Below are 27,422 nucleotides of genomic sequence, written 5' to 3'. Positions count from 1 at the left end.
TGTGTGTGGTCTGAGTGCAGAAGGCAGGAAAGGAAATATTATGGTACTTTCCATAAATTGATTGAATTCACTAGGTCAAGGAAATTGCATTTGCCCTGCCTATGTGCTATGGTACTTAATAATAAACATTTTAATTTTAAACGTTACACCAAGTTTGTATGTTCCGGCCTCCAAAAGATTTCGCATGCATAGTCTATAAACTACAGGTTTACTGCCTTATACTTCTGCAGTTGTGAAGACCATATATTTTCGATTGTGTATATGCTAACATATAGCAACATGGAGAAAACATAATAATGTTCCCAGTAATATTTTGAAAGTCAAAAAGTCAGTAGAGGAGCAAAACATATCACATAATTTTATTAACACAGTATCAACAAAATAACAGAACAAGGAAAACTTCAAATATATAATTTCTTCCCATCTTAGTCACTTGGGGTAACAATGTTCTAACAAAATAAATTATCTCTTATTTCATAGAATACACAGGCTCATTATCAGTCTTTCCTCATCAGATGTTTATCACACAAAATATTTATTTCTGAATGTGTGCACGTATGTGCAAAAAACTATAAAGATTTGGCAGTATTACCCCCTTCCTGAGGCTATCCAAGAATGGAGTAGCAGTTTTTTTAAACAAAACTTCTTCCATGGTCTACAAAATACTCACTTCTCAAGAACAAACTCAATAGCCAGAAAGAAAAAAATTTCATACTAATGTGGATCAACACTGACTCCAGAACAGTCCAATATAGAGATTAATTGCTGTATTGTGCATTTCCCAAATTTAATTAGTTTACAGTGGCAACAAAGCTATAAGAGCAAGGAGAGTTCACACTGAACTAATCTGGCGCAATTCTTCCTCAAACACTATTTATACTTTTATAGAATAATCTTCCTACTGAAGGTAAACGGACTGATGAGAGTCCGTTTTGGAGTAATGTGATTATTAAGGTTCTACCATTAACATCTGAAGGATGTAAATTCTGGATCTTATACAGAAAAGTTATGCAATAAGTACTATTGCCTTCCAGTGTGAATAAGATAGTATCCAAAACAATATCTGATCGTGCCATTCTAGTTATCTGAAATATTTGCAAATACTGTAGTAGAAATAATCCACCCAAGAAGTGTTTCAAAATGTAATTTTTAAAACTAAAAATTGAATGTTAAAATCAGGATTCCAAAACATGTAGGAGACAATCATGGGAATATTTAAGGCGTCATAAAAGTTACACTGTAAAATACTTGCCATTAGAATCTAATTTAATATTAAAACCAGGCAACAAGAAAATTTATAATATTTAAACAACTTCCATTTTTTTCATCCAGCTGTTTACTCTAGCAATTGAGTAGGATACCTGAAATAATCTCCCAATAAGAGTAACTAATGAGACGACAGTAGATGATTACCACCAAAAATGGAAGGGCTGGCTTCCAACCTCATTTTCTCACTGGTACTATCATTTTGCAGAGGATTATCATTTAGTTAAGAAACTAACGGTTTGATTCTTTTATACGTAAGGATCCCTGTTTCAACCAATGTTTTATAAATACTAGCAAATATGTTTTATTTCTTGTTAACTTTAAGTATATTTGCATTGATGGCATTCATATTGTGCAACTATTTTAAATTTTTAAGTAAACTGCAAGTAAATTATTTTCCTTTAATGTGTACACACTGTACAGCTGAGAAGCCATTATAACCCAGTCTTTAAAGTTCTATTGTCATGCTGCATAGCATACTTCAATATCAAAATAGAAGGGTGGAGAAGCTAGCAAACTAGCCTGAAATCTGTCAGCATACGCTAAAACATTTATAGGCAGCTTCTTAATACTAAGTCAGACCATCAAGCTCAGTTCTCTCTAAACTGGCAGCAGATCTCCAAAGTTTTAGTTGCACACGGAGATGCCAGGAATTGAGCACGGGGCATTTTGCATAAACTGCATGTGCTCTGTCACTGAGCTACAGCTGAGAATCTGTAGAAATGACTAATATTTTTACTATTCATTTAAGTTATTTATATACTACTTAATCACCAAAGTTTCTAAGTGGTATACATGAAGAATTTTGTTTTATGAAAACCAGAGCACGATGTATTGGAGCATATTCTTGTCTGTCTAGTTCTGGGATAGAGAATCTGCGCTGCCTGCCCTTGCCCCTTTCAGCTAGCATGGCCAATGGTTTAGTGATGATGCAGTACAACATCATCTGGGAGGGCCACCCTGGTCTGGGTGAAGTGGGCAGGGTTTTCTGTCGCCTGACATTATGCTTACTTTGCAAGGCTATGGAATATTTTCAGTGAATGGTGTGGGTCATATAATGCAGGAAGAGCCCTACCAGATCACAGCAACAGGCCGTATAATTCCATATCCTGTTTTTAATAGTAGCCAGGTAGGTCTGTGTGAAGCCCACAAAAAGGCCTCAACGCAGTAGTCCTCTCCTTTTATTTTGCACCCAAATAACTGGTGCTCTCTGCCACACTGTCAGGAGAGGCTCCACATTGGTGCAATGGCTTAATAGCTGCTGATAGTCCTCTGTTCCAGGAATTTATCAAATCCTCATTTAAAGAGATCCAAGCTAGAGGACATCATCACATCTCGTAGATGATGCAGTGAGTGTGTTATGTTAAGGGATGACTTTCAGAAACGTGAAACTTAAGGGAGGAAAACGAAATTTACAGTGGTAAAAATATTTCCCTACCTGCAGCTTCCCCCAAAAGATCACTGTCCCCGTTGCCAGTGCAATTCTAGAATGCAGTTCAAGGAATACTTTCTATTAGAATTCAGTCTGGACAAGATTATATATGCTTATGAATGTGTACTGCCAAAGAGTCTTACTAGGTTAACAGGACTTCCTTGGAGTGAAGTGTATTAACTGAGTAGGATAGACGACCAAAACAATAATTGCCATAAGGAAACAAGATCCATTAATCCGAAATGGAGGAGAAACGGATATGTGGAATTCACTGATAACATCAACTCACCAGAATACAAAACAAATATAATTCTACCAAAAAAAGCAAATAAGTGGAATTTTACCAAGACACATACAGTTAGCCAATGGATATTGCCCACTGCTAAGATATAATAAGCAGAACAAGTTAAGAAATAAGCAAAAACATCTAATTGCCAAAAGCAACGAATCTCTAAATTTTGCATTTAATTTTTTTCATCATTTGATAATAAGTTACCGTAAATACAAAAGGTCTAATATGAACAGACATGAGGCACAGTTCACAAATCCTATTGTGCTGACATACCATTGCTCCAGCATGTCTCGGCCTTGCATAGCATACAACTGCGAGTAAGTCTGCCCTGTATGAACTATGGCACATTCCTTGTACTTATCCATTCCAAGACATGTGGGTTTCATGCTGCAGCAGTAAGAAAAACTCACATAAATACTAGTGCCAAGGCACCCACAAGTCAGTTCAGGCAGACCACACACACCAAACCCCATGAACTAACACTACAGGGAGTTATATAACCCACACTACCACATAGTCTGAGGGCAATATAGTACCCATCAATGCTGTTGAAATGATTGGAGTAGCTGCAAAGATTCCCAGTCGGGGAACATACCTCCATTCCTTCAACATCAGGTTTGGACGAATGGCAACTACTGGGGTATGCACTGCTCTTTTGGGGGGCCAAATAAAAAGGCAAATTGGGATGATGTGGGGGACTCCCCTACTCCCTGAGTTGAAGCATGGTGTAATTCCCACCCCTTCAGTTTGATCAGGGCATCAACAAAGCCACAGAGCCGCTTTGTTTCTGTGCCAGTACAACTCTATCTTTTCCTGTATATCTCTATGCTTCTCTCGGTCCATGGGCTTTGTAAGAAGTGAAGGGGTCGAAAATGCTGTCTGCAAAGCACAGCATTGGGTATTTTTTTTTTATGAAAAAAAATAATAAGTAAAACATTTCATCTTAGGGGTTTTTTAAAGTGTACTTTGCTCTGCTTTAATAAGAACAAAATCAACAACCCAGAGCTCTTTAGAACTCTGCAAGCAGCATTCTAGGCTCAACATTGTAAAGTATATTAGAGACCTGTGCAGGTCTACTGGGAGGCCTATAAAGCCTGTTGGAGGTCACAAACAATCGTCAGGAGAAAGGCTGATGTGAAGCTGCAAAAGTTTTTTTAAATATACATGCTAGTATATGCACCATTTGGCAACCTCTTAATTATTTTAAGGTAAGAAAAAGACAAGATCCCCTGGGGTTATGGAGAAAAGTACATTCTTTTTACTTCCCCAGAAAAAGCACCTGGAATTTGTCTGCAATTTGGCAGGCCTAATTCACTCTGGAGGCACTTCTGTGCCTATAAACTTAATCCACTCTGTCCAAAAGGGAAACATTTTACCTGTTTTTAGATTCCCCATTATAGTGAATGGGGAACACAGACTTTCCGTTTATACTGACTGGCTCAGGAGCCAAACTGCAGATTGCAGTGGAGAAGTACACAGTGTGATTCAGCCATGGTTCAGAATTTTCAAAACAGCAACACAGATAACAGATATCTTGGGACCTGTGCACAAACTCCAAGCAACTACTGCAGAGCAGCTGAGGTGCAGGCTTCAGGAAACAGGCAGGGAGTCAACACCCAATGGTAGTTTGTAGAAGATGTGTGTGGGTAGCAAAACCACAGTGGGTTGCAAAAGCACACTAGTGTTGTATCCAGAAATGGTCAGTAATCACAAAGGTGATTTTTTAAAAAACAACAGATAATGTACATAAGGAATACAGAGCTTCGTAGATGCTGCTTTCATTTATTCTAAAACTAGAAAGACTTTAAAGATCACATATATGTAAAAAGTGATAATCCAGGATGAAGGTAAATATAAGCAAATGTTCTAGACATATATACTATTTAAATATCCCACCCCAATGCATATAAATCAAGAATTATTGGAATAAATAAGTGTTAACAGTAAGAGAGAGATGGAATTTGACTGAGGCATTCTTGAAGGGTCAGTGGGAAAACAAGTTCAATTTCATAGGCATAAGGTTTGACATTCAGATTGTGTACCTTCTTCATCTGCAAGGTAAACTGGTGCAAGAAATGCAAAAGAAATATGGCAGTCACTTTTTCCAAATGATGTTGGCTTAGTGAAAAAAGCTTCTGCCAATATATTGTGCGGTTAAAGGTACTTGAAGCAAAAATTCTGTTACAGAATTTCATAAGACAGTGACAGGTCGGAGCTGCTCCAACTGAGTTTCCAGTGCAGTTCGTTCTTTGTGAACCTCCTATTCCATGCAAACAAACAAACAAACAAACAACAATCAGAATATAGCCCTTAAAGGCATAAACGCATAAAAACAATCTTGTCTTATGATGCAGACTTATAAAGTCCACTCTTGCAATCACTCCATAATTAATATACTTATAGCACTCACGCCCAAGTAAACTGATGTTACAACACTATAGACTTTACACTCAATTAGTGGCTTGGGTGCAGCAGTATTCCCTAAATGTCCCACTGACATTCCCCTATGCCCTGAATGCAGGGCCTGGAATCCTCAGTCAGTTTAAATCTGGGTGCTTAAGGAATTAAACACAACAGTGTATTAAAGTACACAAAGCTTCCAGAAGATGGCTTATTTGAGATGCCACAAACATTAGGCTAGCTCTCGTCAACTGATTTGCCCAACATTATTCCGAACTCTGTTATAATACTTATGACTACAGCCAGCTATAATGAGTTCAAGGGGCCACCTCTACACAAGCAATCTTGGAGCAGTGGCTATGAGAGGCATCCAGTTAGTCAATCACTTGCCTTATTTTACTAACCACCATTAATTTGAATCTTTTTTCTTTCAACTCATACAAATATAAAATTCGCTGACTGGAATATATTAGGCCAAGCACGTAACTGAGAACATTTTGTCACCGTTTGGCAGAAAAGTCAGAACTATCTTTTCTGTTCCAAGATTACATGGAAGGTGGGATGGGTGGGGAGGAGAAAGCTGGCTCCAGAGTTCTACAGCAGATTTCTACTCACAAATGGGGCGGTCTGGGATACTGGCTTCCCTTTCCCTCTGCAGTCCCCTAAAAATCTGATCTAGATGGTTGAGGGGGAACCCTGGAGCAGCAAGGGGCTGCAGGGGAATGGTGGAGGGATTGGGCTAAAATCTGTACTTTAGCTTCTGCTGGATCCAAGCTCCTTCCATTTGTGAAGGGGCGCTTTTGTGTCTAACTCGCAGCCCCCACAGCTTAGAGTGCAAGTGATCCTGCTGCTCTCATATTTCAAGATGGGAGAGAGGGTATTTGCCTCGGCAAGGTGCACACACTTTGGTTTGCTTCCTGTATTTAACAGTGTAGACAGAGGCATATGACATAGGCTTCAGAGAGCTTCATGGCATGTCTAAGCATAGATCCCTACTTGAAGTGTGCTCCTTACCTTCAGCTGTTGCTGGAGTTCACTGTTCAACCGAGCTAGGACCACGTTCGCTTCTTTATTTTTACGGATAGCTGTCTGAATAGCTTTCTTCTGTTTTGAAGACTGTCTGCCAGAGAGTAAAGACAAACCACTTTCAGAAAATGTATCACAGGGCCTTCCTGCTGTTTGGTAAAAAGGGATGCATTATGATACTTACACTTGAGACTAATTAAAATCAAAATGGGGTGGGGGGGGAGGAAATGCATTTACAAAAGAGAGTTGCTATGCAGAAATAAATATTTATGAAATCAGGACATTCAGTAAGAGATCCTGATCTTGTGGAAATCAGAAATGGAAGGAAGAAATTGTAGAGAATTGTAGAGTTGGAAGGGACCCTGAGGATCATCTAGTAAAACCCACTGCAATGCAAGGATATGCAGCCATCCCATAACGGGGATCGAACCCGCAACCTTGACGTTATCAGCACCATACTGTAATCAACTGGCTATCCAGGCATTTCAATAGCCCTATCTGTAGGCCAGAATTCATTTACTATGTTAACCTGGCTCAATTTCCTCATTAAAGCTTATTTCCCTATATACCACTGAACTGAGATCAGCTCAAATGGAGGGATCTCCAGTCTAACATTGCCAACTTTATGGACAGTTGCCCTCCTACTACATGACCTGACATGGACAATGGCACGCTTTTATGGATCAACACAGCTGTCCCCTATATATTAAGGGGGAAACTCACCCTAATAGGTCTAAAGACAGCACCTGTGTTTAACTTTCAGTACAGTCAGTCATAAATGCGTTTTTCTGTTTAGTATAAGGAATGAGAAATATATTTTAAAATGTAAGAAGAGCCCTGTTGGATCAGATCAAAGGTCCATCTGGTCCAGCACTCTATCCCCACAGCTGCCAGTTAGATCAAAGAACCTAGTTCAACCTCCTGCAATGCAGGAGTCTCAACTAAAGCATCCATGACAGGTGGTCATCCAACCTCTGCTTAAAAACCTCCAATGAAGGAGAGTCCACAACCTCCCGAGGGAGTCCGTTCCACCGTTGAACAGCTCTTACTAGAAGCATCTTATTAGATGTTTGTGGGAAACCTAGAAGCAGGACCCTACTTTTCAAAGTACAATAATCTATTTGAAGTCCTCTGCTACTCGTGTTCACCAGAAATAAATAGCCATCATGACTACTGATATTATCTTTGATTTTTAAAAAGCAAGTTTTTTGTTTTTGTTTTACTAGCATATCTGCACCTACTAGTATTTCCCCTATGGAAACCTTATTAAGAACATTTGCTTACTGATATATTTGCTGCCCCCCTTTATTAGTTAATATTTTCATGGGTTTTTTTCCACCTGAGCGATAGAGGTAGTTTGCATGTTACAAAGCAGTAGTAAAGGAATAAATAAAACTCATTTGTACTCCCCTGCTTCTTTGTAGCATGCAAGAGACCAAAGTTATGATGTCACAAGGTAAAACAGAATTTCCAGTATGAGTCTTTAGATTTTGTACATCCATCTGTTCTACTTTTTTTTTAGTGAATATGTTAGCAATTTTCATCTTGACAGAAAACCAAGAAACTGGAAAAACAGGGGAAATATAGGCTAGATAAGCAGAATTGTTCCTGAGAGAAGCCTTTTATGATTTTCTGCAAGGTGTTAGCAGCTCTTAAATGACAACGTGATCAAAGGCAGATACATTTGTTTTAAAAACAGCACAAAGTCCATGTGAAAAAAGTGGAGTTAGCTTTCCCACTCTCTAAAAAGAGAGGTGACAATTTGATCTTTGGAAGAGAATCCCAATGATTTTTCCAGAAAGTCTTCCCCCTGCTTCTTCACTGCCCTCCACCACATCCTTCAACACTCTAGCTGAGGAAAACAAAAATATGCTTATTTGACTGATAAGTAAACTTCAGTCATTTACTGTTCTCAAAATAGGACTAATTTGTTATGCCAGCAGCAAATGCATCTGTTTTGAAAGAGTCAATTAGGCTCTACAAACAACACTAATACTTTCAGATCACTTAAAAACTCTTAGGAAGAGTTCCAGCCTTCCACATTACTTGCCAGAAATGCATACTTCAGAAGGGTGTGACTTTATACCACCACTTTTCAGGTACTATATGGGATTAGAAAACTTTTTTTAAAAAAATTAAAATTGGCTGCATGGATTCAATGGCCAGGTAGTTATTCCTTCATTGTACTGGTTCCAAAACACATTTCAACAGCCCTCAAAATCATGGAGCCAGAACACTAGAACAGGTATCGAAGTTCATCTATTCAGTCTCTTGCCATACACCAGGATTTTCTGCCTACATCTCTCCATAGATTAACTGTCCTTTTCCAGATTCCCGCCCCTGCCCACCCCTAATCCACAGAATAGTATTTCAGAAGGCTAGATGTCTTTTTCAGCGTGTCTGCGTGCTCTAAGTACTAAGAAAAAACAAGTGAGTTGCATAAGCTGTGTCAGCATCTGGTGGTTGTGAATTGCCCAAACAAAATTATTTTCAAACTTCACATCTGGAAGACAGTAGAAGGAAGTGCAGCTCACTTGCACTTTTTCCACATTACTTTTTTTTTTAGAATGCTTTATATCCCTCCATGTTGCCACAAAGCCCTCTCCCCAATTTCTCATAAAAGTCAGCCTTTTTACTTTGGGATTGTATGGTGGGATTTGATGGCAGGCAAGGAAGGGGCTACACTTTTCGTGGGGGAAAGTTCCTGGTTCTCGAGCGTCTGGCTTTCAGGCCGGAATTTCCTGCGAATCGGTTTTGATGGTGGTTGAGTAAGCAACACCTCCTGTGGGGGGAAAAAGAGAGCAAGGATTAAAATAACTATTGATGATTCATTAGGAAAACAACAAAGCCATCAGAATCTCATTAACATTTTTTTCCAGACCCAAACGGTATTGTTTACTTTGGCTCTGTCTATCCTCATTCCCTAGACCAATTTAATTTATCTCTGTTATGGCATCATCTCTTAGGAACTAGTATCTTCATACCTGGAGTTCCTCAGGAATTAAAAGAAACCAAAAAATCAGTGCAGCTTGAAAGGTTCCATTCACTATGTTGATTCAAAATGGCATCCAAACTGTATCTAAACATACATACAGCTCCTTGGTTTCCGGAACCATCATGCAAAATTTAGCTGCAATTGGTGCAGTTCTGAAAATTTCAGTCTGCCATCTAGATTCAAAATGGCAGCTAATTGTAGTCATAATACACACAAACAACAACAACAACCCATCCTGCTTTTTGATCTCAGAAACCAGCATGTAAAATCTGGCTACAATATCTTAAACTATAGCAAACAGATAAACAACTTTCCATAATACATAGAAGTTTCCTGGGCAAATCCATTGCTAAGAATAAGAGTTGCCTAACATCATAATTATGCTCTTAATTTTTGTTTATTTCAGTAGGACCACCACAATGAAGATTCTTCTGAATCAGTTTATTTTGGACCAAGACAATATTCCAAATGCAAACTGGAAAATTACATCAGAAGTAGTCACTAAGAGATTTAAAAAAGAGTGGTGGTAGAATGCATGGAAAGGAAAATTTGCATTATGAACCCATAAATTAACACATTCAATGGAAACATAGTTGATGACATAAAAACCCTAACTTTGTAAGTTGAAATTTAACTACTGTATTTTCTATATCAGTATATAGTGTAAACTGATACAGTATATATGCATTGACAGTATATACAGTAGCCCATGCATTGACAACTAAAACAGACTTAGAGCTGGAAGAGAAGAAAAAAATACATCTTACAGTATAACATTGCGTATTTTCAGCTGATCAGGTTTTTATATGTTCAATCTGCATTGGTTGCCCATTTTCTGTATGTACAATTCTCTGCCACTTTTGTGGCAAGGATACCTCATTTTTCAAGCACTGGATGCACTTATATACCTGAGAGAACATTGTTATTTCTTCAGATAACTCTTACCTATTGCCGTTGCTACAAGGAAGGTGCCTTGATATTGCTATAGCACCCATAGGATACTACTTGAAATATGAATGGTCTCAGGCTACACATCACTTCCTTTTCCTCTATGCATGTATTTATGCTGTTGTGTGAATTTATTGCTACCTATCACCCACTTTTCTGAAGCAATCAATAAAGCAAGAACTATGATCCCAGCCTGAATCTTCCTTCCTTCTTTCCTTCTCCTCTTCCGGTCCCTGCCTCTACCTTCACTCAGTACCAACAGTCAGAAAGCTAGTGTTCAGCCAGTTTCCAAAATACGTGGTGGGCAAGTCTGAATAACTTAGTACTCCAGTTAACCCACCTTTCCTTAGAGCCCCCTGCCCTTTGTTCTAGTAAACCCCTCCCTTTAGGAAACAGAACCGTAGGAACCTTAGTGTTCAGCTCTCATCAGTCCCTCTCTCACCAGTACTGTTCCAACTTGCTTCAGTTTTAATGGGATTCTTCCTGGGATACATTGCTCCAGCCTTACAGCCTCACTCCCCTATGTCCTTATCTTGACTACCTTTGTCACATTCCATTTCTCTTATCTGTGTTTCAGATTTAGCTAGGAATGTGAAGGAACACACAGCTGCCTATTCCCTCTTTTAAGTTGCTCATATTTTTCCATTACTTTGAGAAGAACCGAAGAAGCCTCGCTTAAGAAATGCAGAGTGTGGGGTTCAAGGGAACCAAAAAAAGGCTTGTCTCCATTCAGCTTACACCTTTTGCCTCCTGGGAAATGAAAACAATCCATAGCTTGTTTTCATGGAGGCACTGTGGACCACCACAACCATGTTTTCTCCCAAAGAACCATGGTATCCAGTAACCTTCTGTGTGCAAAGCATGAACTTTACATATAAAAAGGACTCTACCAGTTTGTCTGTAGTAGGAAAAACATACAAGTTGCACTCATGTGGTGCCACAATAGATTGCTCCTTGTAGAACAGGGCTGCTAGTGCTATTTCTTAGTGTCCTGATCTTCAGGAACTATTTATCACCTTTATGGGTTTGAAATGAAAAGAGAAAACTATATGCCTTGACCTTACCTTTTTTGCTGGGCTGCCTTCTTCAACTTGTGATGAGGACCTGTTCATTGGCAAATGCATTTCAATCTGAGATTCTTGTTCCATCTGTAACAATAGACAAGACACAGTAACACCAAAATTGCTAGCAGCCACCCATCAATCAAAACTAGTTTTCAACACTTGGTCACACTCCAGTGTGACCAACAAAAGAAATAGGAGCAGGCTTTGATTTTCAGAGGCTGGGAAGCTGGTTTAGCTGCTGCTGCAGTGATGTCTGTGAATGAACCCCATTCTCCTACAGAAGTTAATGGCTGCCATTCACTCTAATGAGAAAAACAAAAGTGTGCTACATTTGTGAGCATTATTACAGTAATGCAAGTGAAATAAAATCTGCTCCCTATCCCTGACACTAGGTGGCCTGATTTCCACCAACAAGAGATTCAGAGGCGCCTTGCCCCCAGCCAAGGATCCACAAAATATACAAGTCCTACTCCCAACTGCAGTATACAAAGTCGTACTGCTAACATATAATGAAAACAGATGTGATTCACCTAGCACTGCAGCTACACAACCTCCAGTCCTTTTAATGCTGCAGTCCTTACCTGGTAGTAAGCTCCACTGAACATAATGAGAGTTACATCTGAGTAAACATGCACCATAAAACAGTTTTCAGAGATCACAGAGTCTGAGGAGCAGCAGTGCTTGGTGAAAACAAACCCAGATTAGGAAATTAGTACAGCAATTTTAAATATGCGAGAGCATGGCGAAGGATCACATATGTGGTTTCCTCCACTTAATACAATAAAAAACTTTCTTTACTTCCAGCAACAGTTTAATTTCTGACATGTGGTCTCCATTGGCTACATGGAAAGCAACGTTATGGAACTGTGCAATGGGACTTATTCCAGCTAATCCAAGAAGAGTTTTAGGATTGCAACACTAACACACAACAACAATTATATAATCAAATTATGTAATGAGGAACATTCCAAGGGGGAAAACAATGGTGTCTTATTTATATTAAAACAAATAGCTAGTTTTTAAGATCCTGCCCCTGACAAACATTCATCATGTAGCAAATGAAAACAAAGTTAAACTGAAACCAGCTAACCAATTTGATAGTCCTCTTTATGCAAAGACATAGTTTTAGCGAATCAATGAAGTGACAGTTTATGAAGCCTGACAGCTTCCTGGAAAGGCTTATTGGTGTACATAAGTAATGTAATATCTGCCTGCACTTATTTTACACACATTAAAATTTGGCATTTCTAACGTCTGCAACAGTAAATGACCCAACTGCATACAGTGGAACCTCAGCTGCCAAATGGAATCCGTTCCAGAAGACCGTTCGACTTCTGAAACGTTCAACAATCGAGGCGCAATTGCCAGTCAGCAAATTCCTTTGAACAAAGGGAGAAACGCGTCTCAGAAGCCGTTGGACTTCCGAGGCACGTTCAAAAATGGAAGCATTCACTTCCAGGTTGTTGGCGTTTGGGTTCCAAATCGTTCGGCTTCCCAAGCATTTGACAGCCGATGTTCCACTGTATATTCAAGTTGCCATGTGAAGGTGCCAACTTGCTGAAGGCAACTGTATCTGGCTCTGGTCAGTGCCTAGATGGGAGGCCTTATTGGAACCCCCCCCCCTCCAATGTACACCACCTTGGGTGCCATGATGGAAGAAATGTGGAATATAAACGTAAGAAAACGTATGAAAGTTAAAAATTAAATAAAACCAGTGACATTGACTATATTGTATCTCTCATTATAACACAGTAGTAGCTGGGAAAAGATTGCTGGCAGAAAATGGAAGCTTACTCTCCTTTAGTAAGGTATACAAATGCAATTAAAATATACATCCAGGGCTGAGCCATGGAACTGAAAATAGAGGCAAAATTAAACTCCAGCTTTGTCCAACTTTTCTGAAGAACCTGACATTTTCCAAGCACCTGGGATGAAAAGTCACTTTGCTTCTGACATTTAATTTGTGTGCCTGTGTATGAATATGCAGAGAGTCATAATCTTTGAGTCAAATCAAAGGATCCAGAATTCAGAACGTTGTAGATGCATGAAATACATAGGCATACCTAGGGATTGGTGAAACTTGCCCTTGTCAGGGACGCAGGCTGCATGCACAAAAAGTACCCCAGAGATGAGGGGCTCATTAGTTAATAAACTAGGTAATAACTTTCCCATGTTTACAAGGTTTTGTACTCTTACATTTGATTTGTTTTCTACAGAAAAGCACTGTTTAACCAGTCTAACATCAACGAAAAGAGAGACCGTCTAAAGAGGAGTAGGAATCAATGTAGCTTTTTGCTCCTTCCTTGGGCATGTGGGCTCTGGCAGATGAAAAGACTCAGTACCAAATTAAGGGGGAGAGGAGATGAAGAAAGCAGCAGCACCACCGCCAAATCTGTAGCCCCAAATTTGGAGAGTGGGTGGAGGGTGACATTCAGTCCACGGGGAAGGGCAAGCAGCAGCAGCAGCTACTGTGGCTGGCGGAGCTGCAAAGCTGTCTTGCCCCTCCATTGAAAGAAGCCACAGCCTGCGATGAGCAGGCAGGTCAAAGAAGGTTGTCAGCTGAGCACTCCCAAGCAAGGCCTCCCGGAGCATTGTGAGGCTTGGGCTCCCTCCCTGTACAATTCAGGGAGCAGCCTCAAACTCTCAGTTATTTTGCCCCTACAGATGACCAGTTTATTGAACATTCATTCTGATTTGCTTGCACAAAGCTCACACGTTAGATTATATCCGGCCATTATTGAGCTGTTAAGATAACAGTGAGCATTTGCTCTGCATTCTTTCTGATTTGCTTATATGGTGTTTAGATGGCTTCTCGTTACTCATTCTTTCATCCCACACTTGTCAATGCATTTCCCTGACACTTTCCAAACTGCAAAAAGTCCATATTCTTTTTTTTAAAAAAAGTGGATTGGTTGTGCTAAAGTGACAGAATCCACTGTTAACTGCACCCGTTGAGAGTTTACCTACGTGTCACTATTCCTTCGGTCTTCTCAGTACAACCCTGAGATAAGAAAATGTCATTTGAAACACAATAAGCCTGCTCTTCTTTTCTGGCAGCCTTTATTTGTCTTGCCCTCTCTGGTGTTCACATCAGCCTCAGCACAGTGTATCTCTTGTTGGCATCTGTCTGTTTCAGAAGACAATGAAGGAGTGCACCTTTGGGGTTGGAGAGTTACAGCACTTGCTGTGGCTGTAGAGAGTGATACAGGAAAGACATGTTTTGTTGCAGCTGGGGCAGATGAAGGTGCCTGGATGTGCAGTTTTAGATGCACCATTGCTTTTTTTCTCTTTGCGCTCATCCCAGTGGTCATTCCTCCTTTGGTCACTGCTGTGGATACACAACCTGACCGTGTCCAAGTACTGCAGTCTTCTGCAAGGGATTCCCACATGGCGGGGTTGATATTACCAGCCTGCATGTCTCATTTGCAGGGCGTCAACTGTCTATGTACGAACATGATCAGCATATCTAAATCTCCAGAGGCATACCTAGAGCCCCTTGTACCAGCAACGCACCGCTACTATTGCAGCAAGATCAAACACAGGAGAAGTGATGCAGGTGGCACAGATATAACTCCTTGCCAAGGCCACCAGGGACCTGAGGTACACCTCTGATGAAATCTAGATAAATCTAGACTCAGTGGGCACCTTCTGTGCCAGCTTTTAAATACCTGCTGAAAACTTCTCTATTCTGCCAGGAGACAATTAAGAGTATATTCCCCACAATGGTCTACTGATGTTTGTTTTTTAATTCATTTTTGCTTTTTACTTGTTTTTAACTTTTTGTGATTTCATTGTCTGGTTTTATGTTTTTAAATTGCTGTAAACTGCTAATATATTTTTATGATACGGCAGTTTATAAATACTTCTATACATCATAAACAGATGAATGAAATCTACACAACCTGTCATTATATTCCTGGCTGCCCAAGTGCTGTATTCATTAGAACCATGATAAACCTCTTCCCCACATAAGAAGAACCCTGCTGTATTGGACCAAAGGCTGATCAAGTCCTACGGCCTGTTCCCCAGTGGCCAACCAGGTGTTTCTGGAAAGTCCACAAGATAACATGAAAGCAATTAGCAATTCTCCTGATGTTTTCTCCCCAGAACTGGCATTCAGAAGCATACTGGAAGATGCATATATAACCTTCATGACTGGTAGACATCAATAGCCTCATCCTCTGCTGGCTTGTCTTATTTCCTTCCAAACACATATAAACTGGTGGCTGGTCACCACATCTTATTGGCAGCAAATCCCATAATTTAACTATGTGCTGTGTGAATAAGTACCTCATAGAGACTGTCTTCACATCAGAAAAAGTATTGTGGGACATGGTCCTAATTTTGTAATATATTAGGAAAAGAGAAAAAGTCAACAATGCGGATGCTAAATTTATCTGTAGCTCTAGATCACAGAATTATATAAAACCATTGTTTGTTCCACATTAAAGTTGGACAATAAGACGGTTCTGACAGAGATCGTGATGATTTAGGAACAGCATTAAGATATGTCAACCCATTTCACAATCTGTTAAAGGAGGAACATAGTGCCTAAGTTTCCCTTCTACTTTTTCTTTTTGGCTGCTGCTACATATACAGATATGCTACTACTACTGTGAGCTTCCTGTACTCCCAACTGCATTATTTGCCAAACAAGTATAAAATATATTTTCTCTGGGAAGCTTCAACAACAAGAGCAGGAAGCCAGCTATGCATTCTGCTGTGTGTGTTGTGTGTAAATTCCCAAACTGTAATGGGTGCTAAAGTCCTGTTACGTGTGGACTATCAAGATCAGATGCAGAGAATGAGTGCACCAGCTCCATTAAAAAAAGCATCATGCCGACATGCCCCGTATGCATCTGATTAGAGAGAAACAAAGCAGTATGTAACAGCTCTGCACCAACATTGTACAGGCACCACAGCTGTATTCCTTCATGATGCAGAACATGTGAGTCAGCTGTTCATTCAGTGATGAATCCATTGTGCAGTGTAAACTGAATGCATAATCGGCACGTTGCGGTTATGTAGTAGTGCAGATACATCCTTAGGGCAGCTCAACACTGTACATTTAAAGCATATTCAATGCACAGTTAAAGCACAAATAAATCTGGGAAGTGTAGTCTGTTAAGGGTGCTAGAAATGATATCTCTGTGAGGGGGAAACTACAGGCCCCAGGATTCTTTGGGGGAAGTTGTGTGCTTTAAATCCATCAACATACCTTAAATGTCTAGTGCAGGGGTCGGCAACCTTTTTCAGCTGTGGGCCAGTCCACTGTCCCTCAGACCTTGTGGGGGACCGGACTATATTTTTTTTTGGGGGGATGAACAAATTCCTATTCCCCACAAATAACCCAGAGATGCATTTTAAATAAAAGGACACATTCTACTCGTGTAAAAACATGCTGATTCCCGGACCGTCCACAGGCCAGATTGAGAAGGCGATAGGGCCACATCCAGCTCCTGGGCCTTAGGTTGCCTAACCCTGGTCTAGTGTGAATCTGCCCAAAGATAAATCATGGTACATGTTAAATATGAAAGGATGGCATTCAATTACTACATCCTGTCAGCATAAGGATTTCCACTTCTGCAATGGGACACCCCCCCCCCGTGTGTGCCCTGCACCCCTCAAACAGATTTAAGGGGTGCATGGGGGAGGAGAGAGATAATGTTTCACTTTGCAAGAAATCTTTGTGCCACTGGAACTTTCATATAGCACAGCATTGAGTTTGGCTGATTAACTGAGAACCACCAATAATTGTGTTAGAGAATGCAATGGAGGCAAGTTATCTCACTCAAAATAAAGGTTTAAAAAAGAAGAAGAAAGGAAAATGGGATAAATGGTTCTAAAAAGCTATATTCCCCAGAGTTGCATTAGTTTCTGCCTCCAGATTCTGGCCAAGTTTAACAAGCTAACACTTTGCAGCTGCACACCTAGCACTCCTACCCCCATTTCTATCTGTCCATCTTATTTGCTTTCAGCTAGTTGTTCGCCTCAGTGGGACTTCTAAAAAGTGCTCAGAACTTACGTAACACCGTTTCCTGAAAAGAACACAGTGTGACATGCAATTTAAAGGGCATCTGAAAGTGTCACTGCACTCATTACATAAACTGAATAAGCTGCTGAATGAAAAATTATAATGGCTCTCCTAATTAAAATACTATTTGAATAGTTGTAAAATATCAATTATTCCATAAATATATTCCATTTATAAGGCAGCACAGTGGTACCTCAGGTTAAGTACTTAATTCGTTCCGGAGGTCCGTACTTAACCTGAAACTGTTCTTAACCTAAAGCACCACTTTAGCTAATGGGCCTCCTGCTGCTGCTGCTGCCGCGCCGCCGGAGCACGATTTCTGTTCTCATCCTGAAGCAAAGTTCTTAACCTCAAGCACTATTTCTGGGTTAGCGGAGTCTGTAACCTGAAGCATATGTAACCTGAGGTACCACTGTAGTACTGTCATCCAACTCATTTCCTGAGATTTCATAGTGAATTGTTCAATTTTTTCTATCTCCATCAAATTCAAGTGTCTCCGTTTAATGGTCCCTCCTTCTCAATCTCATATTCTAAATGAGACTAGAGTTATGCTACGAGACTTGAGGATGTGTCACCCCCCCACTAATTACCTTAATCCTGGCTGACACTGAGGAAGCTGTACAAAAAGCAACATAAATATATCACCAGGCAAGGGAGTGGAGTGCTTGCCAGTGGAAAAACAAGCGCCAACATTAAAGGATAGCTTTTATGGACTTCTTGCAGTTCTGACATCAAAATAATTGATGAGGCAGCATTTCTTACTGTTTTCTGGCTTTTTCTGTGCCATTGAGATAGGACAGGAACAACAATTAACCTTGGATTTTTCCTTCTGGGCTACTACAGTACTATGTGCTACCACAGAATTCAAGGACTGATAGGGACCAGCATCATCATTAGGCTAATATTGAAGGTATCAGTCTCCAGGTATTAAAATCATATCCACAGTGATTTTTTTTTATACCCCCACCAAACCTTTCACAGACTTACATTTCCTAACCTTGATTACAAGGGGGTGGGGTGGGGTGGGGTGGGGTGGGGGCTTTTCCAAAGATGCCCAATCAAGTTCATGGAACAACCTAGGAAAAACCAAGTGGTTATTTAGAGGGTAACAAGGAGCACCAGGCTGTGAGGACCCTATTCCATTGTGGGATGCTCAACTCAAAATCTATACTACACTCAAGGTGCATGGAAACGTCTGGTGCAACATAAATATATAAATATTATTTCAAGTAAGAAAATAACCAGGTATGAACATGAGGTTGACAGTCTAACTGGTTGTCATATCCTTAAAGTGCCACCTAGTGGAAACTGTCACAATAGTTCAATAAGAGTGAAACACACACTCACAAGGTCACTTGCTTGGTAAAAGCTGGCAGTTTCAAACGTCTACAGGTGAGACACGTGAATTTAGTTTATTCTGGAGCACATGTATGAGAGCATGAACTTACCTGAACTTTCTAGTTACTCTGACACCTTTCTTATCCACCACTATCTGGCAGCTGAAATGAAAATATGTAGATGTACCTGTGTTGTGCTAGGTAAAAAAAAAAACCACAGGCTCACAGCACAATAGATTTATGTTCACATGAAGATGAACATCAGATTCAACTTCTAATGTGCTTTACTTGTTCTGCTGCCACTGAGAGCAGCTTTATGAATGAACTAAATTCACCTATGTGGTCACCATGATTGGGCATGGCTTCCCAGTCTGTATGCAGCATAAATCAGTTTGCATGTGTAATGCAAATCTGTAAGAGAATCAAAATGAATTCTGCCCACAACTGAATTTAGTTGTGTACAACCCTAAAGAGCGATTCATATGACCATCTCTTTATGTACACTTTCTTCCTATGACTTTATTTTTCAGAATGGCTACACACATAGGCATGTTTTTCCTAAACAAACATAAAAGAAGGAAAAAAACCAGTCCATGTATACCATACCCACCATGCATGAAAACTGAGCAATCATCTATTTCTCTGCATATACAGGCAACTCCCCATTTGCGTGGGGTTGCAATCTGGGTCATTGCGTGCATCAGCTGTAATGCGTAAGCCCATCCTGTCCCCTTCCAAAACAGAAAATGACACACATGTCAGCGTTCATGTATCAATTGGACACACCATTGCATTAAGAATGGTTTATTTTCCCTAGACTACATGGAGATGGCTGAAATGACTGGCAGAATCCGTGACCAGGGAGAAGAATCGATGGAACAGGACTGGAAAAAGTTTAAGGACTATCTACAAAAACACTGTAAAATCTTTGAGTGTCAATAGGATGTGGGAAGTAAAAGCAACAGGGTTTGTGTGACTTTGGTCAAAGGTGTGTGAAAAGAAGAATCTAAGAAAAAAAAGGATAAGGGGTTATGAACAGAACAATATTATGTCATATTTTATAAGATGAGGTACAGATTAAAAAAAATGGAAAATGGGGACATAATAATTAGAATATAACATTAAGTATGGTTGAAATAAGGTTTTGAATTTGCTGAATCTGATTGGAGTAAAGTGGAACACAAAAAAGGGGGATGTGAGGAGGTCAAGACAGAGGGGCATGGAACTTTATAAATTTAAGAAAGAGTGTTTTTCTTTTTTCTGTTTTTCTATTTTTCTTCTTTTCTTTTTTTCTGTTATATATTTTTGCTTTTCTTGAGCTTTATGTATGGAAATGATACATTTTGAAATGATGAATTCTTTGTTTTGTAAAACCTTAATAAATATGTATTTTAAAAAAAAAAGAATGGTTTATTTTCCCTTTAAAGTGATGCTAATTTTAGGTCCTTAAATCTGTTTTTCCATCTCTTCCTCAGAAGCAGCTAGACTTTTTCGGTTCAATTTGTGAACCTACTATTTAGCACAGTGAAACATCAGATTCTTTTTTGCAGCTTGATGTAGAAGCTGAAAGTGATAGCATAGAAAGAAAACCTATAGGGATGCAAATGCAACAAGCTGCCAAAATCTTGCTGAGCCAACTGCTTTTGCAGCACTCTGCAATCCTCAAATTTTGATAAGCTGCTCTTTAAAAAAAGAAAAAAGAAGAAGCTGTCTGAGAGTCAGTGATAAGGTTTAGGGCAAAGGAAGTAACATATATAAATCACAAGAGTGCTCAGCGCTTTTAGAAGTAATGAATAGGACCTTGATGGAAATATTACCAATCTTTCATACTCCAGCTTCACAAAACCAGATTAAAGTAAGATAGAAGACAGTATGTGTACTCTTCTATGGCTGTATTAATAGGTTCTTTCGTGTGGTTTTTTTGGTGGTTTTTTATAAATACATATAATACAGAACGAAACTATTATTATTATTTTTTGCAGTACCAGAATTCCTTAGGAAATATTTCATGTATTCAACCAACAAGCTCTGTAGTACACAGAGCTTCCTCTGCCTTTAAACCTATTTTATCATGCCACTGAGTATTTATGTTATTTTATAGAATAAATAAAATGAAATGGTATCAAGACTTGCACTTTATATCCAATTGACTTGTACTCAGGTGATGCATAAGTAATGCTATATAGCAGTTTATATCATTTCATTAAGGCAATGATTGCAATTAATGTCAAATGTGCTGTTGACTAGAGCAAGCCCACAAATATTATGGAAGTTAAGCTTCTCTTACACTCTGTAAGGTGCCATGCATACTGATGGCGATATATACAGAATAATACTATAATTTTTTTGTTATTGATTATATATTGATGGACACAGATGAGAGGTAATTGATTTGGCTCTTTGTTGAAGCATTTAAGCAGTGCCTGCACCTATGCTAAACCTGTTTATTTGTAAATAAACTTACATACTGCAAATACCAGAAGCTTCAACTGAACTCCCTGAAAAGGTAGCTAAAATCAGTTAAGCACTGTGCCCCTCAAACTTTTCACCACTCTGGGAAGTTGGGGTGTGCATAAAATTACTGTTTTTTCTTATTATCTTGTGTTGTTAGCTGCTTTGGACTGTTTAAGGAAAGATGGGACAACAACTGTTTTCCCTCTCAATAAACAATAAACAACCATTCCAGCTTGATACATAGACTTTCTTTCTTTCTTTCTTTCTTTCTTTCTTTCTCTCTTTCTTTCTCTTTCCTTCCTTCTCTTTCTCTTTCTCTGTATCTATATATATACTCATACACACACATGCATGTATATATAGCAGAAAAATACAGAATGCAGCTGCACTGGATAAGTGGTGCTTCACACACACACACACACACACACACACACACACACACAATGTCCCCAGTCCAAGAGATGACACCTGACTCCTGTTAGCACAACAAATGCTTAAGACATGAATAACTTTGCTAAGCAATCCTCCTTGACACACTACAAACGCCATCTCTGACATCATTACTGACACCCAATACACAATTCATATTTGTGCAGATATAGTACTTTTTCAAAAGGTTTTCTCGTTTGTGCACGTGAGAGAGTGAGAATGCTGTGCATATATATCCTCTGCAGCACAAAAGCCCTGATGTAGCCCTTTTGTAAGAAAAAATAAATGTGAGGCTACAATGTGACCTTTGCAGTAATGTCTTGCCAATATATGAACACTTTCCTTTTCCTTTGAAGGGCATATAAACCCTTTTCATAGCACCAGAATCTATACCCCCTGTGGGTTTTAAAAGAAGAATGATTTCCTATTCTACATGACATAATGTCAGAACTGTTGTGGGCAGATGATGAATAAAGCAGAGCGTTGTGAGTACTTAGGGTAGCAAAAATAAACCACTTCCTTAATTGAATGGGAAATATTACAAGGCTATAATATATGTGTATAGTTCTCCCCCCCCCTTCTTTTGCAGTTTCAAGATCTCTAGCATACGTTAGATCTATTCCACCTGAATGTACAGAGATGCAACTGAAGCTCCTACTCCATCAGCTCTGCTCAGACTCCTCCACACTACTCACTGGGATACAAATTTGAACCCTGGACATAAGCAGCTCCAAGAAAACTATGTGCTAGACCCATACACTTCAGGGAAAGGGAGAATTCAACTTTAGGGACATCCAAATCTTGCCTTTCCACAGATAAATGGTTCATGTTGCGCAGAGATGTCAGTTTACTCTTGCCTGTCTTCTTCTTTGTTACCTAGGATTGCCCAATCAGTCTGAAGTGGGAAACTTGTGGTTGTTGTAACGGTGGTGACTCAGCAAATCTCTCTCTTACATTGGAGTATTCCTTCTTTCCGGCCTCAGCCTCAACCTAATTGCCTTTTGTCTCAGGTGCCCCTTTGCCTCAGGTAGTCAAGTCTTTGACTATGTTGCCCCAAGAAGCCACTGGGGTTTGGGGCTGCTCCATACTTTTGCTCAGGTTTGTTTGACTTTGTGGTGCCTTAACAGGAGTGGATTGCCCCAGCTAGATCTCTTCCTTTGTCTCCTCTTCCCCACTCCCCTGCCTCTTTTCCATGTTTGTTGTTTTCTTCACGTTAGGAAGGAACCTCAAAGAGCAAAACCAGTGTAATGTTCTCCAAGTTTCTCTACAGAGCAGTGGTTCTCAAACTTTTTTCTCTGGGCCACACTTTCAGAATAAAAATTTGCTCGTGCCAGACCAATCTTTTATTGATAAGAAATACAATAGAAAACAAAAAGAAACAATTCCTAAAAGTGCTTGTTATATAAGCTGTTGGTGCATGAAGGTGAATTTGGGTAGCCTGTGCATAATCTTGCAATAATTAACCATCCCGTCATTCTGTAACATTTATACTTAGCACTTCAAGCTACAAAACCATTTTACATATTGACCACCATTATGAACGTTATGTCTATACAGTGGTACCTCTGGTTGAGTACTTAATTCATTCCGGAGGTCCATTCTTAACCTGAAACTGTTCTTAACCTGAAGCAGCACTTTAGCTAATGGGGCCTCCTGCTGCTGCCGTGCCGCCGGAACACGATTTCTGTTCTCTTTTTTTTTTTTTAAGATTTTTATTAAGGTTTTACAAAAAGAAAAAAGTTACAGAATAAAAAAGAAAAAAGGAAAAATACAAAAAGTACAAAAATACATAGAAAAAAAGATACAGAATACAAAAAAATAAATAAATAGAAAATAGTTAAAAACAAATCAATCTTTTCATATCTTAAATTTCGTTTACTTATTTCCCCGACCTCCTCACACCTCCCTTTTTTGTATTCCCGTTCACATGGTTAATTCAGCTAATCCTTACCCTCTTTCTTTTTATCTTAATTCTATATCTCAACATATTATAACTTTATATTTTCATCCGTTATCAATCCATTTTTACATATTCTTGTTAACCTTGTTGCTAAGGCCGCTTGATTTCAGTCCAACATCATTTTAACATTCATTAATTTTACAATGTTTCTGCAAATAGTCTTTAAATTTCTTCCAATCTTCTTCCACCGACTCTTCTCCCTGGTCTCGGATTCTGCCCGTCATTTCCGCCAGTTCCATATAGTCTATCACTTTCATCTGCCATTCTTCCAGGGTGGATAAATCTTGTGTCTTCCAATACTTTGCGATGAGTATTCTTGCTGCTGTTGTAGCGTACATAAAGAAAGTTCTATCCTTCTTTGACACCAATTGGCCGACCATGCCCAGGAGAAAGGCCTCTGGTTTCTTCAGGAAGGTATATTTAAATACCTTTTTCATTTCATTATATATCATCTCCCAGAAAGCCTTAATCCTTGGGCACGTCCACCAAAGGTGAAAGAATGTACCTTCATTTTCTTTACATTTCCAACATTTATTATCGGGCAAATGATAGATTTTTGCAAGCTTGACTGGTGTTATGTACCACCTGTATATCATTTTCATAATATTCTCTCTTAAGGCATTACATGCCGTAAATTTCATACCTGTGGTCCACAACTGTTCCCAGTCAGCAAACATAATGTTATGTCCAACATCTTGTGCCCATTTAATCATAGCAGATTTAACAGTTTCATCCTGAGTATTCCATTTCAACAGCAAGTTGTACATTCTTGAAAGTATCTTAGTTTTGGGATCTAACAGTTCTGTTTCCAGTTTTGATTTTTCCACCTGGAAGCCAATTTTTTTGTCCAAATTGTAAGCCTCTCTTATTTGATAATAATGAACCCAGTCTCGCACTTTATCTTTTAATTTCTCAAAACTCTGCAATTTCAATTTGTCTCCTTCTTGTTCCAGAACTTCCCAATATTTCGGCCATTTGGCCTCCATACTGAGCTTTTTCTGAGCCTTCGCTTCCATCGGTGACAACCACCTTGGGGTTTTACTTTCAAGTAGGTCCTTATATCTTATCCAGACATTAAACAATGCTTTCCTGACAATATGGTTTTTAAATGCTTTATGTGCTTTAACCTTGTCATACCACAAATATGCATGCCACCCAAAAACGTTATTAAAACCTTCTAAATCCAAAATGTCTGTGTTCTCAAGAAGCAGCCATTCTTTCAACCAGCAGAATGCTGCCGATTCATAATAGAGTTTAAGGTCTGGCAGGGCAAATCCACCTCTTTCCTTTACATCAGTTAGTATTTTAAATTTTATTCTGGGCTTCTTGCCCTGCCAAACAAATCTAGAAATGTCTCTCTGCCACTTCTTGAAACAGTCCATTTTGTCCAAAATTTGCAATGATTGAAACAAAAATAACATTCTTGGCAACACATTCATCTTTATAACAGCAATTCGACCTAACAAGGAAAGCTTCAAATTTGACCATATTTCTAGATCCTTTTTTACTTCTGACCAACATTTCTCATAATTGTCTTTAAATAAGTTTAAGTTCTTAGCGGTCATATTAACCCCCAGGTATTTTACTTTCTTAACCAATGTTAAACCTGTCTCCTTCTGAAACCTCTCTTTCTCGATCAGTGTTAAGTTTTTCTCAAGAACTTTAGTTTTTAACTTGTTCAACTTAAATCCTGCCACATGACCAAATTCTTGAATCAGTTCTAATACTCTTTTAGTACTAGATTCTGGCTCCTGTAACGTCAGTACTAAGTCATCTGCAAAAGCTTTCAATTTGTACTGTTTGGCTCCGACCTGTATACCTTTAATCAAACGGTCCCTTCTGATCATATTTAGCAAAACCTCCAGGACCGAAATAAAAAGCAATGGGGAAATTGGGCAGCCTTGTCGTGTCCCTTTCTCTATCTTAAATTCCTCTGTCACCACATTATTAACTATTAGTTTAGCCTTTTGTTCTGAGTAAATTGCACCTATACCATTTTCAAACCCTTGACCAACCCCCACCCCCTGAAGATTTTTCTTCATGAAACTCCAAGAAATATTATCAAAGGCTTTCTCCGCATCTACAAAGATTAGGACTGCTTTAGTGTTAATGTTCACTTGCAACTTCTCCAAGATGTTAATTATATTCCTCGTGTTGTCAGACAAGTGTCTACCCGGGAGAAAGCCAGCTTGGTCTTTATGTATCTCCTCCACTAATACTTTTTTTAGCCTTTTAGCCAAGATATCTGCAAAAATTTTGTAATCCACATTAAGCAGGGATATGGGGCGGTAGTTCTTAAGTTGTGTCTTTTCAGACTCAGTTTTCGGTATAAGTGTAATATAGGCTTCCTTCCACGACTCTGGCGCTTTTTTCCCCTCCAAAATTTCATTGCAAACCTCCTTTAGTGGTTGAATTATCCAATCTTTCAAAGATCTATAATATTTTGAGGTTAAGCCATCCGGCCCTGGAGATTTGCCCAACTGCATATTCTGGATGGCACCTTCCACCTCCTGTTCTGTTATTTTATAGTTCAACATTAACTTATTTTCTTGAGAGATTTTTTGTAGTCCATTTGTTTTTAGAAATTGATTTATGTCAGTTTCTTTCTGTGGCCCTTGTGTATATAACTGTTTAAAATACCTCTGGAAACATTTTCTAATTTCCACTGGATTCTGTATATTCTTTCCTTCCACTTCCAAATTGGTAATAGTGTTGAGTTTTTGTCTTTTTTTCATTTGCCAAGCTAGCAGTTTCCCACATTTATTAGCCGATTCAAATGTCCTTTGTCTCATCTGTTTGATTTTCCATTCTATTTCCTGGTTCATCATTTTCATATATTGAACTTGATATAACTTTATTTCTCTCAGAATCTCTTGTGACTTTGGTTTCGCTCTCAATTTCCTCTCTCCCTCTTTTATTTTCTCCAAAATTTTATTTTTTTTCTCATTTTGAGTTCTCTTCTTTATTGCATTTTGTTGAATTAGAAACCCCCTCATAACCGCTTTGCTTGCGTCCCAGATTACTCTTTTTTCCATAGTAGTGTTCATATTTATCTCAAAGTGGTCTCTCAAGGTTTTTTGGGCCTTCTTAGTAACTTCTGCATCTCTAAACAAGGTGTCATTCATCCTCCATCTAAAGGAACCAGTTGGTGTTAATTTCATGTCCATTCTCACAGCATTATGGTCGGAGCAAGTTTTAGGGCAACTTTCCGCTTTTCGAATCTTGGGAGCCAGTCCTCTAGTTATCCAGATTTGGTCAATTCTTGTCCATGTCATTTTGGCTTCAGAGAAGAAAGTTCCCTCTCTACCCAAGGGATTCTTTGTTCTCCAAATGTCAATCAAGTCCATATTGTCAGTCATCTCAAAAAAAGTTTTTGGTAGTCTGCCATCTTTAGTAACTACCTGTCTCTGTGACTTATCCATGTTTGTAGATACCACTCCATTCATATCTCCCATCATAATAATGTTGTAATCCATATAGTCCAACAATGTCTCATGCAACTTCTTAAAAAATTCAGATTTCCCCTCGTTTGGTGCATATATTCCTACTATCAAAAATTTCTCTCCTTGTGTTTGGATTTCAATTGCCACAAATCTTCCTTGGTCATCTTTAAAGATAAATTTCGGTGATAGGCTCTCTTTTGCATAAATTACTACTCCTCTCTTTTTGACCTTGTCCGATGAAATAAACTCTTGACCCAATCTTTTATTAATCAATACTTTCCTATGTAGCCTTATCACATGTGTTTCCTGTAAGCAAATCAAGTCCAATTGTTCCTTTTTCAA

The 27,422-nt window shown here is 39.0% G+C and overlaps 1 protein-coding gene across 2 annotated transcripts in view; it reads right to left on the bottom strand.

Moving 5' to 3' along the window:
• Positions 1-342: 342 nt before the first annotated feature.
• Positions 343-27,422, bottom strand: part of REPS2 (RALBP1 associated Eps domain containing 2) — an 83,638-nt gene continuing 56,558 nt past the window's right edge. Inside the window, exons 17-21 of one of the 2 annotated variants that reach the window (XR_014547766.1) lie at positions 11,424-11,507; positions 9,053-9,198; positions 6,405-6,510; positions 1,202-5,250; positions 343-1,020 (exon numbers count right to left, since the gene is read on the bottom strand). Coding sequence is in view for 1 of the 2 variants with exons in the window: in XM_083612298.1 (XP_083468424.1) it covers positions 5,182-5,250; positions 6,405-6,510; positions 9,053-9,198; positions 11,424-11,507 (405 nt within the window). In the remaining variant the exon portion in view is untranslated. Of the gene's footprint in view, positions 5,251-6,404; positions 6,511-9,052; positions 9,199-11,423; positions 11,508-27,422 lie in introns of both variants that reach the window. The other variant, XM_083612298.1, reaches the window with a different exon arrangement.

This window comes from Podarcis filfolensis (assembly GCF_964270895.1).
Source record: "Podarcis filfolensis genome assembly, chromosome: 4".
In the NCBI taxonomy this organism is placed as follows: domain Eukaryota; kingdom Metazoa; phylum Chordata; class Lepidosauria; order Squamata; family Lacertidae; genus Podarcis; species Podarcis filfolensis.
This window is presented reverse-complemented; position numbering and strand designations above follow the sequence as displayed.